The 23,224-nt window shown below is 40.1% G+C and overlaps 1 protein-coding gene across 1 annotated transcript in view; it reads left to right on the top strand.

Moving 5' to 3' along the window:
• ANKFN1 (ankyrin-repeat and fibronectin type III domain containing 1) overlaps nt 1–23,224 on the top strand; it is a 219,640-nt gene that overhangs the window by 148,030 nt on the left and 48,386 nt on the right. The window contains exons 6-8 of the mRNA XM_006889455.1: nt 5,797–5,894; nt 9,087–9,177; nt 14,622–14,729. Coding sequence (XP_006889517.1) covers nt 5,797–5,894; nt 9,087–9,177; nt 14,622–14,729 — 297 coding nt within the window. The remainder of the gene's footprint in view (nt 1–5,796; nt 5,895–9,086; nt 9,178–14,621; nt 14,730–23,224) is intronic.

Raw genomic sequence — 23,224 nt, 5'->3', positions numbered from 1 at the left:
CAGCGCAGGAGGGGAAGACCCTCTATGAGATGGATTGATTCAGTGACTGGGGTAATCGGGATGGGTGTGTCAGAGGCAATGCAATTGGCACAGGAGAGAGCAGGGTTTAAGGCTGTTGTGCATAGGGTCGCTATGAGTCGAAAACGACTCGACGGCACATAACAACAACAACAACAAACCTTTTGGCTAATAATTGAGCAACAACATTTTGCCACGTTTTGTTGTTTTTGTTTGATGCTAACAAGTTGGCCATGACTCACAGCAACCCTAAGAACAGCATAGCTGCACCTTGCCCTATTGTGCACCATCCTCATCATCTGTGGTTACGCTCAAGCCCACTGTGGGACTCATCATGTCAATCTGTCTCCATGAGGATCTTCCTTTCTTTCACCAACCCTCTACTTTCCCAGCTTAATTTCTCTAAGATTGATTTCTCCTGAAAATATGCCCAAAATATGTAAGACATAATTTCACTATCTTTGCCTTTAAGAAATACTCTGGTTGTACTTCCTTCAAAACAGGTTTGTTTGCTCTTTTGGCAGTCCTTGACATACTCAATACTCCTTACCAGTGCCACAGTTCAAAGCCATCAAGTCTTCTGTCTTCCTTATTCATTATCCAACTTTCAGACCTTTAGGAATCAACTGAAAATACTATGTCTTGCCTCCTGTGCACCTTAGTCTTTAAAACGACATCCTTGCTCTTTAGACCTTTGGCCAGGTTCTCAATAGCTGATTTCTCCAATGCAACATGTCTTTTGATTTCTTGACTACTGCGACCATGGATGTTGACTGTGGATGAAGTAAAATGAAATCATTGATAACTTCAATCTTTCCATCTATCATGATGTTTGGAAGCAGGAGTGACAACCACTTCCATAATAGCTTGCCTCTGGAAACCTTATGAACCTGAAGAAAGGATGAAAATTATACAGGTGTCCAGAACTTTCATAGGGTCATGATGAGTTGCCTATGACTCGACAGTGTCACCTACAACTTGATGGCACTTAACAACAACATCATGATGTTGCCTGTTGGTCCAGTGGTGATGATTTTGGTTTTCTTGATGTTAAGATATAACCTATATTGAAGGCTGTAGTCTTTGATTTTCAGCAGTAAGTGATTCATGTTTTCTGCATTTTCTGCAAGAAAGATTGTGTCCTTCCTCCAATTCCAATACCACATTCTTCTTCATATAGTCCAGTTTCTCAAATTATTTGCTTAGCATACAGATTCAATAGGTATGGAGAAAGGATACAACTCTGACACACACCTGTTCTGGTTTTAAACAAGGCTCTGGTGGCCTAGTGGTAAGAAACTTCCCTACAATCCCAAATTCAGGCAGTGTGAATCCACCAGTGGCTTCATAGGAAAAGGATGGAAAATTTCCTCCCATCTGATTTCTCTCTCTGAAAACCCACTGGAGGGTCAGCGATGGTTAAGTTCTGACTTCACGGTACACAACCACAACATTGTTCTCTTGTTCTGTTTGGACAAATCTTTCTTGTTCTTTGAACAGAGGTTTCACATGAATGAAATTAAGTGTCCTGGGTATCCTATTCTTCTCAATGATAGCCATAATTTTTTTTTTCAGAATGTGTTAGTATTTATTAAAATAACCCGTGTTTAGTTGTAACAACAAAAACTTTTTTTTTGTAAGCGCAACTTGCATGTGTCTATTTATCTATAAAGTTAGCATTGATAGCCTAATGGATGGGGGTTATGCTACTAACACAAAAGTTGTTGGAGATTGCCTATTTTTCTTTCGAGATGCAGCTGATAGATTTGAACTGACTATGTAGTATCCTAGTGGCAAGAAGCTGCACCGCAATCTCGAAGGCATGTAGTTGGAGGCCACCAGCTGCTCCAGGGTAGAAGGATGGGCAATCTCTTCCCCTCTGATTAACTTCTTCTGAACACCTGCTGGAGGGTCAGCTATGGGTGCATTCTGACTTGAGAGGACACAACAAAAATCATAAATATTTTATGATCCACACAGGCAAATGCCTTTGCATAATCAATTAAACACCATCAATATCTCTCTGGTATTTTACGTAGTCAGTCAAAAATCCATCTGACATCAGCAGTGCTCTCTCTCATGCCACAACTTCTTCTGAATCTAGCCTGGATTCCTGGCAATCTCCTATTGATGTGCTCCAGCTGTATTTCTCATAATTTTCAACAAGATTTTACTCGCATGTGATATTAATGATATTGTGCCTCCGATATAGAAATATATGCATTTTTGTGTACTTTCCTGCCTCTGTCTTTTGCTTTTCATCCAAACTTTGGTTGGTGAAACTAAGTCCACTAAGTTGCTTTCAGATGCAAATGAGATCTTAACAAGGCATTGAAGCACCTTAATAATCTCCCCCCACCCCCAATCCTTTACTGTTACTCTTATTTCCTGCCACTTCTCCAAAGAAAGGAAATCCCTTTTCTGGAAGTCCCTTCCACTTGAATTTTTTGTACTTTTCTACCTGGATCTTTTGGTAAACCTCTACAAATCCATTGTTGTTTTTGTTGTTGTTATTGGTTGCCTTCAAGTTGAGCACTAGCGGCCCTATGAACTAAAGGCCTGAAGCCCCTTTACAACTATCAACATTTATTAAAGTTCACAGAGTTTCGGAGGCAAGTTGTTTAGGAAGTGGATGCCACTCCTGCTTCCATAGGCATTATGTTATAGAAAAGCCAACTCAGATTTCTCTGGAACAATTACCTAAACACGTGTGTTTGTGTGTGTGGTATGATTTTGTGTGTGTGCTGTTGAGTCAGGACCACCGTATAGCTGACCCTCCAGAAGGTTTTCAGAGGCAGTAAATCACACAGGAGACCACTGCATCTCCTTTTCCTGTGGAGCAGCTGGTGGATTCAAACTATAGACAGCACTTTGGGATTGCAGCACACATTCTTGTTTTATATATGTATATTTGTATTCATGTTCATATTTATATATAAATAGAAAAGACCCTAGTGGTATATTCCACAGTGTGACACTGCAAAACAAAGGGCTACACTTCTGTAGTTACAATCCACCAGAGGCTCTGCAGAAGACAGATATGCAATATTCTCATTAGGTTTACAGCTTCGGCAACATGTGGAAGGTCACACTATGAACTGGGATCTACTCCATGGTACCTTCTGTGAGCCAAGTACAAATAGAGGTACTAGAGAGGGGAAAGTAAAGGGCATTTATCCAACCAGTGAACGACACTTTTACAGTCCTTAAGTTTCTCACACTTGAACAAGAGAGAGAGACACACACATACAATAAAGCATAATACAGTGTAATAAATCTTGTCTTTAAATGAATGAAGGGCTCTGGGAACTTAGAAACAGATGTATTTAATTAATTGTTCCTAAGGACTTTAGCACTGACTTTACTATAACGTAATGGATTAGTTAGGAGGGCTTTCACCAAGTAAGGTCAGAGGATGAGCACAAGACACAGGCAGAAAAGTTCACAAAAGAGCACACGTCAGGGACTTACAGGAAAAGGACGTCCTTCCTTCGGGAAGATGGTAGGAAATAAGGATAATAGTTTTAAGGTAATAATATTAAGATCCTTAAATGCCTTAAGATCCTGTTTTATTCTAAATACAACTTCAAAGTTCATGATTATGATCTCTGTTCACAATGTTTCACAGTTGTGAAGGCCTGTACATGTAGGGTGAGAGAGGACCGGAGAACCTATGGGAGACACTTTAGAAGGAAAACCTACTGCATATGATGGTCAACTGATGAGGAGAGATTAGGAGAAAAGGCAAGACAAGACTTTGAGGATTTTTGGTTGGTTGGTTACATTTATGACAAGGTCATTAGCTAAAACTGAGGAAAATCCTATAAGAGCAAAGATGAAGATACTTAGGAGATATTTAAGCACGATGCCCTGGAGAAAGTTAGATCTAAGGAAAGAGGTCAGATCTAGAATTACTGTTTTGAGAGTCACAGTTGAAGGCACCTAACTGGATTAGATACCACCTTGGATAAGCATGCACCGGGAAAAGAGATCAAATAAACCTCCAAACGTCCAAGGAATATCCCAGCAAAGAAAGCAGAGACAGGAGCCATGAGAGCTCAGGAGACAGTCTGAGAGGAGAAGCAGAGCGTGGCAGCACCCATGGGGACGAGGCTGTGAGAGGCACGCGAGACCACAAGATCACCCAGGAAGTGGCTGTTACTCCTCATCAGAACACTAAGAATTCAGGGAGAAGAAGTTTAAAGAAATGAGGAGATCATAGCAGATTCCAGGGAGCATAACGAAGACGAGAACAACCTACAAGCGCACCACGTAATAGTGGAGGCCCAGGAAAACAGCAGGAGTTCAGAGAGCCATGTTCTCTTCTGAAGAAGAGTCAGAGACAATTTGAGTCCTCAAGGCCTCTATCTTGTCTCTATCTGAGATGTAGGAACACGGAGACCTTTTCTTTCATATTATTTGAGCCCCCTTAAATGCCTGTGTCCGTTTAGGCCTTAAACTGTGACACACATAAACGGTCACTTAAGCCACATTTTTATTTTTTAAACTAATGATGCACAATTTCTCTTTCCTGACCATTGGATTTACAACCAGTGGAAAATTGTATTAAAAAAAAATCCACCAAAAAACCAATGGTGTCTTGGGGAAATGGGGTGTTATGATTTAGATGATTTAACTGAATAGACAGTCATTTTGGAGAGGCTAGTGGGAGAAAAGGGAGCTCTGGTAGCTTAATGGTAAGGAACTGTGCTGCCAACCCAATGGGACTTGGTTCGAATCCACCAGATGCTCTGCAGGACAAAGATGAGCAATCTCTTCCGGTATAATCAGCTGTCTCTGAAAACCCACTGGAGGGTAATGATTTGGTTCCAACTTGGTGGTGCCTAACACCAACAATGACAGTGGGGGGCGTGGGGAGCTCTGGCTGCCTAGTGGTAATGAGTTGTACCACCAACTCAAAGGTTCAAATCTACCAGCTGTGCTTTCAGGAGAAAGATGGGCCATCTCCTCTCGCTGGAATTACAGCCTCAGAAAACCCACTGGAAGGTTGGCTATGAGTCAGTTCCAACTCAGCAACACACAACAATAACAGTAGAAGAAAGAATTACTTAAGGTTAGCAACACACCCTAGATTCTAAAACTGAGGATAACTCATCAGAGGGTCGTAAGAATGTAACAGGGAGGAGGAGCGGCAAGGAAGTGGGGTAAGAGACACCAAAGGAAGAGAAGGTTTCCGGAAGGAGAGTGTGTCCGATGCTGCAGGGGAAAATTAAATGGAGTTTCTTTACATGGAAGTGAGAGTTCCTGGTCTTGAAAGAGCATTTTCAATGGCATAACAGGGCAGAAGCCATATTTGGAGAGTGAAAAGAAAGTAATATTCTAATGTATTTTCCCCTTCTCCTATGCAGTAAATAACTTCTATTTAGAATAAATGTAACAGGTAATTTGCCTGTGTGTGCCTACATATACACAAACACATACATGATGTCTCTTTCTATAATAATGGTCACATGAGAGATACAGTTAATACAAATTAAATCACACCATGTATTTCACCTATTCTGATTAAAAATAAACTCATGGTGTATTAATGATCCCGTTTCAATTATTTCTTTTATATCTCTCCTATTTAAAAAAAAATGTGAACTTGGATATTGACTTGCCCACACAAGAAAGACTGTTAAGACGCGCCAACATAGGGAGAGGGAGACAACCGTCTTAGTTTTGAGGGGATGATATGCTAAAGTTTCTGTGATGTTTTTTGATATATGACTGCATTTCATTCGTATCCCCCATCTCTCCTCTCTCATCTTCCAGTGGAATGGAGCATGTCTAAGGAGTTCTCTCCTTTGACTGGAGAAATCATCATGGATAATCTACAGACTCTGAGATGTACAATCACAGGACTTGTCACGGTAAATGTCACCTCCTCCCACCAGTCATCCTATTCTGTCACTGAGCCTTGTGCTAAGATTTGAGTAGGAAACATCTACTCTGGAAGTAACAGCCAACGCCCAGTCCTCTGGCAACAACTGCCACTCATTAAGTGTAATATGTCTGGTCTCCATAATCTGAATTTCACAAAGGAGTGAGCAGACAGCATGAACCACTTTGTAAGCTGTCATGTTCTGAGGAGATCAGAAAAAACTGGCCTCATGCAAGCCTTGAAAGTTGCTGCTTTCTGGACCACAGTCTAATTTTCTGAAGGGATCAAAGGCTCTGAAAGATCCAATTTTGACTCCCCGTCTGATGGTAAAAATAACAGTCTCATCTAGCCCTCACCCCCACAACCTCAGTTGAAATCAGTCATCAATTGGAGTCACACAATTTCCTGAGAGAAATCCTCTTCCCTTGATTAAAAAAAAAAATCTATCTAAATCTGCTTTCACAAAGAAGAAACTATATATGGTGGAGCTACATTTCTCAGTAACCTGAATCAATTTAAACTATGAATGAATAACTAGACTGAACTGTGTTCATTTATTTGACCAATATAAAACTCAAATACTAATTATTTATGAGACTGTGAAACCATACTCAAAATACACAAATAAAAGCACCTAGCAAATCAGTTTAATTTGAAAGAGACACCATACTTCCTCAAACAATTAATAAGCATCAAAACTGGATCACCAAAATAATTTTAATGGAAAACTTACATGTGATATATTTTCATTTTTTGGTGCAATTCAAAAATAATAAATATTAGATATTTTAACAGTTACTTGTAAAGTATAATCCTGAAACTTAGCATTAAGAAGCTCAAGTAGGCTGCAACCCTTCAATTTTGAACACACTTATTCTAATAGACTTCTTGGTGGTTGGGTCACCGCCAGAGATTCCTGACTTTTAGTCTTAAACACATGTCCACACTCGGGGCCAAAACCGTGGATTACCAGAGTAAATAAAGCCCTGAGTGGGTGGGCCCTGAAGATGGGATCAGCAGAATTCTGATTCCCCATCCAGCAGCAGCTCACAGGACAGAAGAGGGCCAGATGCCACCTTAGGGAATGTTCACTCTCCAAAGGCAGGGAGGGGGAAGGGAGAATTTGGTGACAAAGATGGCAAAGTCTCCATCGTATCTCTAATATCGGAACTCATTTCCATAGGGATTAAGTTTTTCCACTTAGCTGTGCAATGAGAGCACTGCAGGCAGATGCGACTGTAATCACAGAAAAGCCTAGAAGCAGATTTACACTTGTACAGAATCCCTACAACCTTGAGATGCACATAAACTCATCTCAACATTGAAAAAATAGCTTTAAAATATGTTGAGGACAATATGGTTCAATTCCCAGCGAAGGCTTGACAAAGATGACCTTTCTTTTATATTTTTTAACCTTCAAACACCATTTTACAATTTTTGCAAGTAGTTTATTACCAAACACTGGTTTCTAAAATTCCCCTTTAAGATCATTGAAGAAAAAAACCCAAACACCTCAAAACACCTTACTAAAGTAAAACTCTAAAGCTATACAAAACACCTGAAAAGATTACCAGCAAGCAAGAATAACCCCTTAAATCCCAATGTCATAAAAAGTAAACTATTAAAGAATATAAGCCATTGTTTTGTTAGTGGCTTTAAAACGGAAGTAAAAGATGAAAGCTATTCTTTTAAAAGTCTGAACAACTGAATAAAGGATATTTGTTATTGTTAGGTGCTGTCAAGTTCACTCTGACCCATAGTGACCTCACACAGAACAGAAAAGCACACTCTGCAGCTCCTGACTCTCCTCACAGTCTTTGCTGGGCTTAAACCCAGCGGTGCAGCACCACGTCTGCCCATGCCACCGGGGGTCGGGGGGGTGGGGGGGGGGAGTGTGGGGGGGTGTGGTGGTGTCTTCTTTTCCTCTAATCGTCTCACTTACTAAGCATGATGTCCTTCTCCAGGGGCTGACCCCTTCTCAAATAATATGTCCAAAGTACATGACATGAAGTATTGCCATCCTCCGTTCAGATGATTGCTCGATTGTACTTCCTCCAAAAAGTTTGCTGATTCTTCTTACCAGAAGAATATACCAGTCCCTGGTATAGTCAATCTTTTTCAGCAACACCATAGCTCAAAAGCATCAATTCTTCTTCCTTCTTTATTGATTGTGAAGCTTTTGCATGTATATGGAGAGACTGGTCTGGGCTAGGTATATATCTTTACCTCTTAATAGAGATCTTTTAAAAGGTTTTTTGCTGTAGATTTGGCCAATGCAAAATGTTATATGATTTCTTCTGCTTCCATGAGCATTGATTGTAGATACAAATAAAATGAATTCTTTAACAAGTTCAATCTTTCCTCCATTTGTCAAGTGTTTCTTATTGGTCCAGTTAGAGGGATTTGGGGCTGTACCGAGATGTGCTGCATGTTGAGGGTTGTCTTTGACCTTCATCAGTCAGTAGGCGCGTCATGTCCTCGTCACTGTCAGTAAGCAAGGCTATGTCATCCAGACACTGTAGGTTATTAACGAGTTTTCCTCCAAATTTTATGCTTCATTCCAAGATTTTGTGTTAAGCATACATACTGAAAAAGTACACTGAAAGAATAAAAGAATATTTCATAGATCATTAATTGTACACAAGCAATAGAAACAATCTAAATGTCCATCACTGAGAGATTCATGAAATAAATAATGATATTTACCACAGTATATCCAGTCATTAAAAGAATAAGACAAATCTTTAGTGTACAAATTTGAAGATATTCACTACAGAGTATTTTACTTTATAAAGCAAGTTTATTGGCTCAAAAAGGAGATGATGTTTGTTTCTTAGAAGGGAAATAAAAAGGTGAATGTTGGACACTGCTGTTTGCAGTAAGTAAACTTTGTAAACTATATGTCTTTTTAAAAAATGATGTAGGATTTTGGGGAGAAAATCATGAAAAATAATTTTTATATTCTAATTTTTTAAAAAATAAGACATATATAAGCAAAAAGGCATTCCAAATATGATTATTATACTATCGAAGCATAACAGTCAAGATATATCAGAAAACTAAAGTGGGCAGTGGAGTCCCGAAGGGATGGACAAGTTAACCAGACCCAGGGACATGTGTCTCAGATGAAATGGATTTATACAATGCTTGACACAGTCTTCTTTTTGTTTTAACTTTGCAGGGCCAACAGTACTTTGTCCAAGTCTCAGCTTACAACATGAAAGGATGGGGACCTGCTCAGACCACAACACCAGCAAGTGCCTCTCCTTCTAGTAGGTGGTGGTTGTGAACTCTCTCCAAGTCCAACTCCAGCTTCAGGGTGCCATTGCCACTCTCTCTGCTCTCTGCTCAGGACCCAGCAAGAAGACCCCGTCAGGGTAGCACTCTGGTTACATAATGAATGAGTCTTCTGCAGAGGCAATTCAGTGGAATGAAACAAGAGCAAAATTTGGAACCAGCAAGACTCAATTTTATAATTATTATATGTCTTAGTAACCTAAACTCTGAGTCTCAATTCAATGTCTATAGAATGGATCCAAGCTGATCCTCTGGCAGGGTGGTCGTGAGGATGTGGGGAGATGGCACAATGACTGTGGCTAATCCAGAGTCTTACAGTCCACTGAAATGATCATCTTATCTGCCTCACCACCAGAGGGTCCGTCCACATAGATCTGATGAAAGAATCTTACTTATACAACATATTACAGGATAAAAAGTTTTCTTAGTAGCAGGAATTCATCTATAAATATAATCTACGCATTTATATTACTGACCCAAGTCCCACAAAATTTTAATTATTTTAAGCTTAATAATGTATGTTTGGTATATCAGTAACTCTCTATTATCTAAAAAATGCAATTAACAAGAGCAAACATCTCCAGACATACCATTTAATAGATGTTTCTACATAATGATACTATCTTTCTGAGTTGCTTTTTCATTTCTTAAAAAACAAAACAAAGAAAAAGCTTTAGCTATTGTAATAGCTAAAAAAAAAGGTACCATACACATCTTGTGAGTACAACCTGCTATATCCTCTATGAGACGAAATTTCACATTATGTATCAACTGCTTTTAGGAAATGTATTTCCTATTTTTACGTGAAAATGACACATTTGAGAATCTAACTTAAGGAAACAAAAATAAAGAAAAATAACTATATACAAAGATGTAAATCATAGTAGTATATGGATAATAGCAAAATAGTATATGTGATGGGAAAAACAAATGCTGAATATTAATATAATAATAAGTAAACAAAACATCATATACGGATATCATATTCTCATGTCTATACTGTAGAACAAAATGCAACCACTAATAATGTCTTAAAACGCCATCTGTTGAATGGAAGACATTATTATACAAATAATATATAAAGAAATAATGCAAAGGGGGTTTTTTTCCTCACACAAATTTAAATTGTTTATTTTATTTTAATTAAGTATGTCTGTGTATAACTTTTAAAATATAAAAGTGGCTATCTGGGCAATGAAATTATAAATTGCTTGTTTTATGTGTTTGCTCACACTTTGCCTAGTAACAATCATGAATTAGCCAATATATCATAGACTTTCACGTTCAGAATCTCATTTAAACCTCCAACAATAAAAAAAAAATTAAAAAAAAAAAACAAACCTAAACCCCAAAGATCATTAGAACCACTTTACTGATGAGGAAACTGTTAACAGACATTCAGGAAACAATAGTGTCAGATCCAGGCCCCATCATTCTTACATTCTTAACAACTGTACCATTTTCCTTCTCTATTAGTAAGGAAATTGGGATTTAGAGAGAAATATTACCTTGTCAATGGATACAATTTGGATAAGTAGTCAAATCAGGATTGAACCTGGATTGTCCATCCCCTTGCCATGTCTTTTACACTGTGGTCATTATTGCCCTACTCTCGGGATCTCTGGCAGTTTAGTGATAATGAGTTGCACTGCTAACCTAAAGGTTCATGGTTCAAATCTACCTGCTGTGCTGCTCTGCTAAAGTAGGGCAATCTCCTGTGTTATTTACTGTCTCTAAAAATCCACAGAGGGTCAGCTATGAGTCAGTTCCAACCAGATGGTACACAACAACACCACCACCAACAAGGCACACAAGCAGACTAAGAGCCATGCCTAGCCCAGCCATGCCTAACTAATGTCTCTGATAGATTCAGGTAGCCACACTGCGTCATACGCGGCCTTCAAACTTGATCCACCAATGTCAGAGATCTTTGAGGTCTCTGACTCCCCCAGCAGCTGAGGAGTTAATGGTTCCATTCTTATTTATCAGAAATGCCAACTTGGAATTTTGTAAGATTAAGAAGGAAACCAGTCCAATTCCAGGAAAAGGAACGAATCTAATTCCTGGAAAGGTGTGGAAAGGTACAACTTTTCAGAGATGGGCAGACAGAGAGCAAAAAAATACTCCACTGACTTGAAAATAGGCTAGGGGACAACTCAACCCAAGCACCGACTCACACCATATTCTTCTGCACATAGAGACAAGTACTCACAAAGGTTAGAGGGTCAAGTTCTACAGACTGAAAATTCTATCAGACACTGTCCCAAAGAGCTCTCTCCAAAATAACAAGAGCTGTTCAGGACAGGGAGAAGTAGCTTAGTAATTGGCCATGAGCACAGCAAGTGGCAATGTCTTCTGGACCAGCACGTTTGATTAGCAGAGGTAACTGGCAAAGAGCTAAAACCCTCATGTGGATACAGTTGCTGCAGACAGGCCATATCACTTGGACACTTGGAAAGAGCAATATAAAAACATTCCAATTCTATTTATAAACAGAGTATGACATTGTGATGTAACATATATCAGTATTTAGATATTTACTAGAGGACAATGTAGTCTAACATGACAGAGTAATTGGAAATTTGGTAATATGTTCCAGTAAGCTATAAAACTGGGTTTTTTATATATTTTCACAAAAAGCCTTAATGTGTTTTTATAGACTTATGTTATATGGTATGGTACATAATAAGAGAAAAGGACCCAGACAGGCTTGTCTGAGTTACGATCAGGAAAGCCCTGATATCGCCAGTGAATGTAAGCTCTGCATTGTGTTGCAATTGAAGTGTCTCATTACCAGAACAGTGAGCTGTATTATGTGGCACAATCTGCTCTTTTCCTACCACACTAAGTTTATTCCTGTCAGAGTCCTGATTTCTTAATATATTTTCAATTTTCTCCCTCATCCCTAAAGTCTCCTATTTTATGTAGCCGTCAGTACCTTCCAAACATCTATGAGAAAAACTCATTCTTTCCAAAAACCTTGGCATCTTGTCCAGGGCTCACTTGGGCTGCAATTTAGCATTAGCAATTTTCGACTGTACCGTAAAGTCATCAGATCAGGCTCGCCTCTGATGTAATGGGGCTCGGCTGAAAGAGCCAGGTCCACTTCATCTCCCCCTGCAGTGAGGGCAGCATTAACACTCATTAGAATGTATTAGCATGTTTAAGGCCATGTAGTAACGCAGCCACCCAGGAGTCCAGCTCAAGCAAAGAGGGCTGCCCAGGTTATCATGTGCACTTTAGATGCATTCATTCATAGATGGGAACAAACTCAAAACAGCAATAAGGAACCACAAGGATGACTTTCATTCTTATTACGTCAGCGTGCAAGAGCATACGGGCCTCTAGTCGTTAGCTTCTTCAAACATTTCCGAATCTTCCAGCAGAAACCTTGCCTTGGTCTATTCTACCTGAACGTCATCGCACACATTCAACATTCACAGTGTTCCACCAACATTTAGGAGTGTCCCTGCTTACTTACATTATTGTTTGTAAACCTTGACTAACCTAGAAAGATATCTGAAAAAACAAAACAAAACCAAAAAAGAAACGGCTTTACCAAGAGGAAACCTGAGGTAAAGAGAAATTAAGTTACAGTCCCTGGCCACACAGAGCTAAGTGTCTGCACACCAGGCACCTATGCCAATTCCCTGTCTCCAGAGTAGACCACAACTAAGCCACACACACAAACTCTAACAGACTTTCTCTCCTCCCTCCTCCTTGAAAGAAAAAAAAAGGTAACAAAAAAAAAACCCCACCAAGCACTGCCACACATCATGGTATGATGAAGTGAGTACTGATTTAGACAGTCACTAGACTGCATTATAGTGCTGGTTATGCCACTAACAAGCCAAGAAGAGACAAGAAGGCCTTGGTTTTCAGCGAGAAGAAGAGCACACAGGAGAGGGAGGGAAGCAAGAAACAGTAGGATTTCTTCCAGGTTCCTTCTACATAGGTTCCCATTGGATACAGTGAGAACTCTGATTCCATTCTCAGAACCCCAGCAGCTAACTCTCCATCAATGATTGCTTCTGGTTAATGTATTACAGAATGCCTGCATTGTACCAGGGATTGTGCCTGATATCTAATATATCTCTTCTCATTTAATCGTCAGAAAGCATATCTTGCAAGGTAGATACTATCCTCCTTTTACAAATTAGGGAGTAGAGGTTCTGTCAGTGATTGTCATTTACCCAGAGACACTTAGCTAGACTCAGAAGAGCCAAGATTTACTCTCAACCTTATTTGAATCCAGAACCTTAATTTCCCCTAACTTCCCATACTACTTAGTCTTGGATAGATTCATGTGAAATGCTTTTATCTAACTTTAACTTTAAACCAAGGTATCTGCTTAAATGGCTGAATGAGAGAGATCTCATATTTTAAAATTAACCTGGGGAAGATGGAACTTTAAATTTATTCAGCTAATACTTAAGCCCAAGACTCTTGCTATTTAACCATTTTTTTTCTGGGGAAGAATGACTAGTATTTTTAGAGTAAGAGTTTCTATCAATAATTTCAACGTATTGCTTTAAGTTGTTGCTGTTACGAGATTCAGGAAGCAAAACTTGAGGAAAGAAAAATGGGGGAAGAAAGGATGGTCTATGAAATGATTGACCTGCTGAGGGGGAGAAAAAAAATCATGAGCTGGAGACAGCAGAATTACAATCTTGACGTTAGTCCCACATGGGTTATTACTCTTGATATCATTATAGCCAAATGGAATGAAAATAGAAGGGGGAGAGAAATCTCAGTGGGTATTGCAATTTCAATTTGCCATGTAAGCTAATACTGTATATTTAGAGACTGAGCAGACAGGGTGGTTGGTGGCTCAGAGTATGTGCAGGGCTTGCTGTGCCAACTCACCAAAGCAGACATTCATTAGAGCAAAATGTAGATTTCCATTTCTTGGCATCTGACATGGGCTCTTTCCTTGGAAAGAAATGTCAATTTGGCCAAAAGTGTGAAACCTACAATAAAAGCATTGGGACTGTGGATTTCATCTAGTCTGCACATACCCACCCTTTCCTTTCTTATGGTTGAACTCCAGTAGAGAAGTGGGGTGCTAAGTGAGGTGGTAGCAGGGAAATTCTATAGGGGTATAGGATGTTTAAAAGGGGGGCAGGCTGCAGAGGCTGGGCAAGGGCTAAATGAACTCCAAATTTTTTTTTTTTCATTTTTTTGGCTTTCAATGCCAATTTTCTCTCTTGCCCTAAATTTGCCCAGCACAAGAAACTAACCACAGTTATTACTGTTTGTGCATCAGGCCCTGACCAACGGCCGCTTCCATAGCTTGGCACTGCCTGCTAGCGCTGCATGTGCTGTGGGCAGTCCCTGCAAACTGCCTACAACTGGGGTCAGGCACGGATGAGGCCTCTCCTGCTAGAAAATTTCACTGTTTGTTTCTTTTGTTCAATAGACTGGAAAGACTATGACGACAGAGAGCCCAGACACAAGGGACAGAGTGAAGTTCTGGAAGGTCTCCTGCAGCAGGTCCGAGCCCTGCATCAGCGCTACAGTTGCCGGGGTAAGGATAAAAATCTGCACTGGGCCATCGGCTGAGGTCTCAGTGGCGCCGGTAATTTTAGCAGTTTCCTAACTGGGTCATACCTTCTCATTCATCAGGGAGAGAGAGATATTAATATTTGTACATCTGGAATCACTTTACAGCACTATCTTGCTTTAACCCTTAAGAAGAGACTTCCCTCCCTTCCTGTTTCATTCTCTCTTAGGGGGATGGGGGAAAACAGAAAATATAAAATAGCAGCTACTATGCATTCCCAACCCTTTGATTTGTTTCTTCACAAAACTCTTTAGTGGTGCTGGGTCTTTGGAATATGTACCCTCAGATATCTTCCCTCCAAAGAAATTTCCCTGTGAATCCCTGAGGGAACTCAGCCAATAATAACAATAATAATAACAAGCTTTCATATATATTTACAATATCATTTGCAGTGTCACATTCAATCTCTCTCTTTTGCTCTCCTTTTGGCAGTTACTTCTGAGGTTAAGAGACTTGCCCAAGATCACAGACTCAGGAGAAGACAGAATCTGGACTTGAACAGGGGTTTTCTGGCTCCAAATCTAGTCGTCTTGTCACACTCAAATTTAGTCATGTGTCTCCCATGACTGAGGCTCTGGCACTGAAGTTTAATCTCCTCTTGAATTTTAATCATCCCTGTATGATTTGCTGCTCAGGGGGAAACAGAGGATGCCCTCTCCAGACCCTGGCCAGCTATTCCCAGAGAATCTCTGAGCAGCTTTAGAAAAGCTTCTCTCCCACTTGGGCTGTTCAGATGGGACTGGGTCAGGTTTCCGATCTGTGTAATGATTCGTGGAAGAGGCACTTAGCTTTATTTGGAGAATTAAAGCCTCCATAAAGTTTCCTTTTCCATGCTCCTTCACCCATCACCTCTCCAACTACACTGTGCTATCTAGGTTCTGGGCACTGCTGAGCCAGCTGGGCAAGAAATCCATGACTGAAACGAAGAGGTCCAAGCTGAGTTATGGCTAGGTGCAAAGAAATCGTACTCATAAGTAGCACAGAATGGTTCTCAATTACCGTATAGCTATGACAACAGAACCTTTCCAAAATGCTGATGCTAGCTGTAGCAAGAAATTACAAGTGTTTTTAAGTGAATATACATATATGTTCTTCTCACGTACTTTAGGCATGTTGCTAAGAAAGGCTATTCCTTGGAGAGGGTCATCATGCTTGGAAAGACGGAGGGTCAGCAAAGGAGAGGAAGCCCCTCAACCAGGTGGAATAACATAGTGACTGCTGCAGTGGTCTTGGGTGTTTCAGGAAGTATGAGGATGACACAGGATGGGACAAGGTTCAGATCTGTGGGTGGGAGAGAAAGAGAGAGGAGAGAGAAGAGAGAAAGATAGACAGATACACACACAGACACACACACAAACACACACACACACAGTAGCACTCTAGAAGATTGTGCCTAGACAAGGACCTTCAGTAACCCACACTGATCAAAGTAGCCTCCTGTCTCAGTTGCCCAGGCCTCCTTTAAGTAGATGGGGTATTATTCAGGCTCTCCTGCCTTCTGCTTCCTGCCTCTCCATTACTCTCTGCCCATTGATTTCCATATGGAATATAAGTCCATAAAGTTAGTGGACCAAGGCAGATGATTCTTTGCAACTCATAAACTACCTTGTGTGTGGTCTTTGTCAGAGGGAAAGTTAAAACACTCATAAGAATGGAAGTTTTATTCGTATTATTAGGTGTATATTTAGAAACTCTCTCTATTACTATCCAGTAGTCAAGAAATGGTTGTGAAGATGGTTCCATTTTTTTCTGTACTTTCTACTAAACCTTTTTTCATATCCAGCTGGTGGCCTTCAACACATCCTGACAACTCTGTGATAAATAATTTCTGACAACAGTCAAAGCCCTCATTTTCAATGCATTATCATTCTCCTTATAAATCCAATCCCATTTGTTTTTGAGGGGCGCAAGTATTACATATAAAGGTACAGTCATATTTTAATCTATACATCAAAAATACACAAATCATAAAAATTTACTCCAATAGTGAAGATATTGGCATTTTGTCAATTGCAATAATAATTCCACTTGTAAAAGTTCGGGATCATCTGGATTTTTCCTGGCAACGGAGAAGGTATTTCTAGTCAGAAAGTTAGGGAGAACTGTCTTTACAGTACCCTGCTCTTTTCTTTATCTAGTTCACAGTAATATCTCATCGCTTCCTGAATCTGCTTCTCAACTTGAGCAAAATGATCAGCATTTGAGTCCATGATTTTCAAGCAACAGAGGTCCCAGCTTTAATTTAGGAAAAAACTCCAGCTAGTATGTTCACCATAAATTGTTTTTACAGTGTCTCTCCTTCATCTTCATCATTATTTCTTTCTGATTCTGAATTTCTTTCCTCTTCTAGATCCATTAATTCTTGATGTATCAATTCCTTTCTTTGTGATCTGTAAGCTGTTTTATATTGGTGATATTGAGTTCTAAGTTGAGCATTCTTGCCATATGAATGATTTTCCCATCAATCTCTTTAGTCATACCACCCTGATCATATGTTTGGAACTTTCTGTTATTATTCCCAGCATTGACTTCTTTGTACACCAGACCATATAGCAGATCAGTAAATCATAAAATTGAACATATCTGAGTGAGCATCTGAAAATAATAATATCAGAAAATTACCCACTACAATACTGTATACAGTGCATACGTTGTTGTTATTGTTGTTGTTGTTGTTGTTATGTGCCATTGAATCACCTGCGACTCATAGTGACCCTAGGCACAACAGCATTAAACTCTCTCTTTATCCTGTGCCAATCTCACTATTTCAGACACATCTACCCCCATTACCCTAATCACTGAATCAATTCATCTCATCGAGGGTCTTCTTCTCCTACGCTGTCCTTCCCCCTCCCAAGCATGATATCCCTCTCCAAGGACTGGTCCCTCCTTGCAAGATGTCCAAAGTATGTCAGGCGAAGATTCAGAATCCTTGCCTCCAAAGAGCAGCCCGATTGCACCCTCTTCAGGACAAATCTGTTCATTCTCTTAGGAGTCCATGGTACATTCAATACTCTTCTCCAACACCACAGCTCAAAGGCATCAATCCTCTTTCTATCATCCCTAGTCATTGTCCAACTCTCCGATGCATAGGAAATAATTGCAAAGACCATGGCCTGGATCAGCTGCACCTTAGTCTCCAGAGTGACACCATTGTTCTTGTACTTTGGAGAGGTCCCTAACAGCAGACTTTCCTATTGCAATACGTCTTTTAATTTTCTGGAGGCTGGTGTCTAAAGTGTTGACTGTGGAGCCAAGCAAACCAAAACTGTGAACAATCTCAATCATATGACTCATGATTTTTTTTAAAAAAAATTGTCATCCAATCCATTCTAACTCGTGAAGACTCCCCAGGTCAGAGAGATGCCCCATAGCGTTTTCAAGGCTGTCATCTTTACAAAAGAAACTGCCACATCTTACCCCACAGAGTGGCTGACGAGTTCCAACTGCCAACCATACATGCCGCTCACACTTGAACTCATTGCCACTGACTCAGATCCCACTCGTAGCTGACCGCTCACAGTGGGAATCTGGGAGGCTATAAATTGCATGGGGGGAAAACTGCCTCTCTTTCTTCCTCAGAGCCACTGGCGGATCTGAACCATCAGACAAAAAGAGTCCACCTTTCTTTGGGTTAGCAGTGCAACTTGCTTGGTACTACCCTATCAGAGCTCCTTTTCACTAAAAGGCCCTAGGGACTATGCTATGCCTCTGTTGTTGCTGTTGATGTTAGATGCCACTGAGTCGATCTGAACCTTGCCCTACCTTACGCCACCCTGATCATCTCTGATGTATTTGAGTCCATTGTCTCAGTCAGTGCGTCAATCTATCTTGCTAACAGTCTCTTTTCTTTCACTAACCCTCCACCTTTCCAAGCATGATGTCTTTTTCCAAGAACTGGACCATCCTAACAATATGCTCAAAGTTGTGAGACAAAGTTTCGCTATCCTTCCCTCTGAGGAGCACCCTGGTTTTACTTTCTTTTTCACTAGATCTGCTGGTTTAGTAATAAGATGCTGTGCTACCACTCTCATGATATGTTGTTCAAACCCACCATCCACTTCACAGGAAAAAGACTGGCAGTCTCCTCCCATGTGATGTGTTGTTGCTGTTGTTATGTATTATGAGTCAGTCCTGACTTGTAACTGACTCTCCAGCAGGTTTTCAGAGGCTGTAAATCGCACAGGAGATTGTCCACATTCTCCAATGGAGCAGACGGTGGATTCAAACCACGTGCCTTTGGGTTGGCGGCACAACTCCTTCCACTCAGCCACTAGAGCTCCCCAATCTGCGCAGAAGTGGGATGGAAATTTAAGGACATGTTAAGTAGCCAAGGCATGATTTATAAATAATGAATTATCTAAAAGCCATTCAGTGTTCATTATAGCACTTCAGGAGGGAATTTCAATTATTACTCAATTTTTCAACTGGTGAAATAACATAAACTGAAACACCCTGCCTTCTATATGTCGTATGTTACACATACTAATATGAATAAAATGAATTCCCTACTTTCCAAGCCACCATTATTCTGTCATTTCATCTTAAATGCTACTATAACATTAGAAACTATGCCACTAGTATTTTAAATACCAGCAGGGTCACCCCATGGTAGACAGGTCTCAGTGGGGCTTCTAAACTAAGACAGAATAGGAAGGATCAGCAAACTATTTCTTTAAAAATTGACTCGTAACAATCTTATCAATAACTGTGCAATACTGTTTGATCTAGTGCGCCTCAGATTAGAAGACACTCAAGATAAAGCCAGGAACGAGCTGCCTCCTCAAAGCAAGCCCACTGCCCTCAAGTTAATTCCAGTGTCATCAAAACCTCCATTAGGTCTCCATGGCTGTCAGTGTTCACAGGAAGAGACTGCTTCATCTTTCTCCCATGAGCAACTAATGGGTTTGAACCCTCAACTTTTCAGCCTGCAGCTCAATACGGAATAAATCACACAACAAGGGATCCTCCTCAAAGCAGAGTTGAATTTAATTATGTAAATGGAGTAATATTTTCAGGATCGTCATTTGTTCAAGTGGCATGACCCAAACTAGAGAGAAACAGATGCATGCATCCATTAAAAAAATTAAATGCAGAATGTATGAAACTAAGAATTCAGGAAAATGGAAAGTCATCCAAAATTAAATGGAACACACAAAAAATAAATATCCTAGGGAGTTCTGGTGGTCCAGGGGCAAGAAGCTGTGTTGCACTCCTGAAGGTGCACGGTTTGAATCCACCAGATGATCCGCTGGAGAAGGAGGGACAATCTCATCCTGGGCCAGTCCGATCTGACTCAACAGTACACACACACACACACACACACACACACAGACATCAATATCCTAAGCGGAGGGGGTGGGTGTTATTGCTGTACTGTAGTCAGAACTGACTCATACCTGATCTTCCAATGGGTTTTCAGAGTTCGTTAATTGCATAGGAAGAGACTGCCCATTTTTTCTCACAGAGTAGCTGGTGCAGTCAAATCGCAGACCTTTGGGTTGCCAGGAAAAGTCCTTACTACTAAGCCGCCAGAGCTTCTCCCTCCTATGCATTAGTAAGATGAAATGAACTGATATTGGCCATTTTTAACTGGACAATCAGTTGGCCTACTGTGCTAAGAATGAAAATTTTAAGATGAATAGTGTTGTATTTATTGTCAGGAAAAAACATGTCAAGATCTTTCTTTAAGTATAGTGCTGTAAGTTATAAGGTCATATCCTATCCTATCACATCCACAAGGAAATATTGTTAATAAGTCTATTATTCAAATGTACACACACTAACAATTAAGGCTAAAGATGGAGAAATTGGAAAAAAAAATTTAAAAAGAGAGAGAAATTGAAGGTTTTTACCAGCTTCTGCAGTTCTGAAATGAATCAAACATGAGACAAAGATGCATTGATAATTACTTGATTGACTGGAATGTTAAACTTGGAAACAAAGAACATCAGTAACTGGAAAATATGGTCTAGCTGTTAGACACAACACTTCTGACTGTTGTGAGGTGCCATCAAGCCAACTATAACTCAAAGTAATCCTATGCACAAACAGATCAGACCCATGCCGTCTTCATGAGCCTCACCATGCTCAAGCCCATTTTTTACAGCCACTCTGTCAATCACAAAACAAGATTTTGCAATTTATTTAATGAAAATGCCTTTTTTATCAACAACATGAGTGATTACAAAGGTGATCAAACAGAATGTGAACACTATAGAACAGTATTAATACCACACCAAGTTAATCGTGTTAAACGTAATTCAAGGATGACTAGAGCAAGCACATCAATAAAGAACTGCCAAAAATTCAAAATAGATTCAGAAGAGGATATGGAATAAGGAATATTATTGCTGACCTTAGGTGGATTTTGCTTAAAAGCAGAGAACAGTAAAATACATGTTTACCTGTTGTTGTTGTTTACATATGTTTTCTTAATTATACAAAAGCATTCAGCCCTGTGAAACATAGCAAAGAATGCATTATATTGCAAGAAATATAAATTCCAGAACACTTAATTGTGTTTATGTGGAACCTATAGAGAATTATCAGGCTGCACAGTATAAAATCAAGAAGGTTGTGAATCAGAGTTCTATCCTTTCACCATATCCATTCATTCTCAATGCTGAGCAAATAAACAATATGAAGGAATTACAGCATCAGGATAAGCGAAGGGCTAATAAACAATGTGCACTGGATAGATGACACAATCTTCTTGCTGAAAGTAAGAGGAAATGAAAAATTTACGGATGATGATCAAAGACTATATAGCCTTCAATGTGGCTTCCACCTCAACATAAAGAAAAACAAAATTACTCACAACAGGACCAATATGTAACATCAGGGTGAACAAGAAAAAAGATTGGAGTTGTCAACCTTTGCCTTGGTTTCTCAATCAACACCCATGGAAGAAGCAGTCATGAATCAAAATGCCATATGGCATTCAGAAATCTGCTGAAGAAAAACTTTTGAAGGTTTTCAAAAGCAAAGATGTCATTTTGAGGACCAGAGGGCACCCGACCCTAGCCATGGTACTTTCAATTGCTTCATCTACATAAGAAATCTTGACAATGAATTAAGAAGAGTGAAGAAGAATTTGACAACTCTGATGTATAGCATTGGTGAAGGATATTAACTATAACAGGAACTTCTGGAAGAAAAAAAAAATAAACCCATCTTGGAATAAGTACAGCTAGAATGTATCTTGTGGTTGCTGTGAAGCTGAACACTGTGACATTGATGTGTCAAAAGCGATAATAGTTACCCATGGTGGACGGTGTTGGGTGGAGCTCCCTGATTAAAACAAGCTTGGAAGCAGGAGTGGCATCCACTTCCATAAATAGCTGAAACCTTATCAACCTGGAGAAAGGATGAAAATCACGCATGTGCTGAGGACTTTTATTCATAGGGTCGCTGTGAGTCGCCTACGAAGCAACGGCACTTAACAGCAACAACAACAGAATGTTTCTAGAATTGAGGATGGTGAGACTCCTTCTCACATACTTTGGATGTGTTATGAGGAGGGTCAATCCTTTGTAGAAGGACATCATACTTGGCAAAGCAGACGATGAGTGGAAAACAGGAAGTCCTTCAGCGCAGTGAACTGACAATACCTGACACAATGGTTCACACGGAGCAACAGTCGTGAGGATAGTGCAGAACCAAGAAGGGTTTGGTTCAGACTCATGATGAGTCAGGATGGATTCAACAGCACTTCACAACAGAAGATGCCATGTTCCAGGTCCGGGTTAGTGAACTACTGCATTCAGAGCTCACAAGAGTAAGTAGTGCTCCAGATCTCAAACTTAGGTATAGAAATCAATGGTGGTCCTCTGGAGAAATGTGTTTGGACCCTGTCTTAGTCAGTCAAGATGGACTACATCATGATGCAGCTACCAAAAGGACTCCGAAAGTTTCTTTCTCATTCGTACTCTGATCAGTTTGGGCTTTGCTTCCATGTTGTCATTCTCTTTACTTTGAAACTATTTGCCAACAACTAGGGGGGTGGGGGAAGAAACTCCTGACAATCTCATATGGGCAGTCACATCCTCATCCCAAACCTGAGCATTTCTACTCACAGCAAGGCAGGAGCCCCACACAACCATAAAGACTCCAAGAAGTGAAATGCTATGGACCAAGACGCAGGAGGCCTAGAATATTCCACATTAAACGGGTCATTTTTCCCAACTGGTAGCAGCACTTCTTGTGTCTCTGTCTTTATCTGTATAGCCTATTCTTATGTCTTAATTTAATCTTCACTTTTATTTAAAGGACCATACTTTTATTTATATGATCATAAGGTGAGAGTTACCTGAGTATAGTGGTTCAAAGCATAAATTCTGGTTGTTGTTATGTGCCGTCGAGTCATTTGCGACTCATAGCGACCCTATGCACAACAGCCCTAAACCCTGCTCTATCCTGCACCAACTGCACTGCCCCTGACACACCCATCCCGATTA

Source organism: Elephantulus edwardii, unplaced genomic scaffold (genome assembly GCF_000299155.1).
Source record: "Elephantulus edwardii isolate Elephantulus edwardi_28Jun2011 unplaced genomic scaffold, EleEdw1.0 scaffold00077, whole genome shotgun sequence".
Taxonomy (NCBI): domain Eukaryota; kingdom Metazoa; phylum Chordata; class Mammalia; order Macroscelidea; family Macroscelididae; genus Elephantulus; species Elephantulus edwardii.
This window is presented reverse-complemented; position numbering and strand designations above follow the sequence as displayed.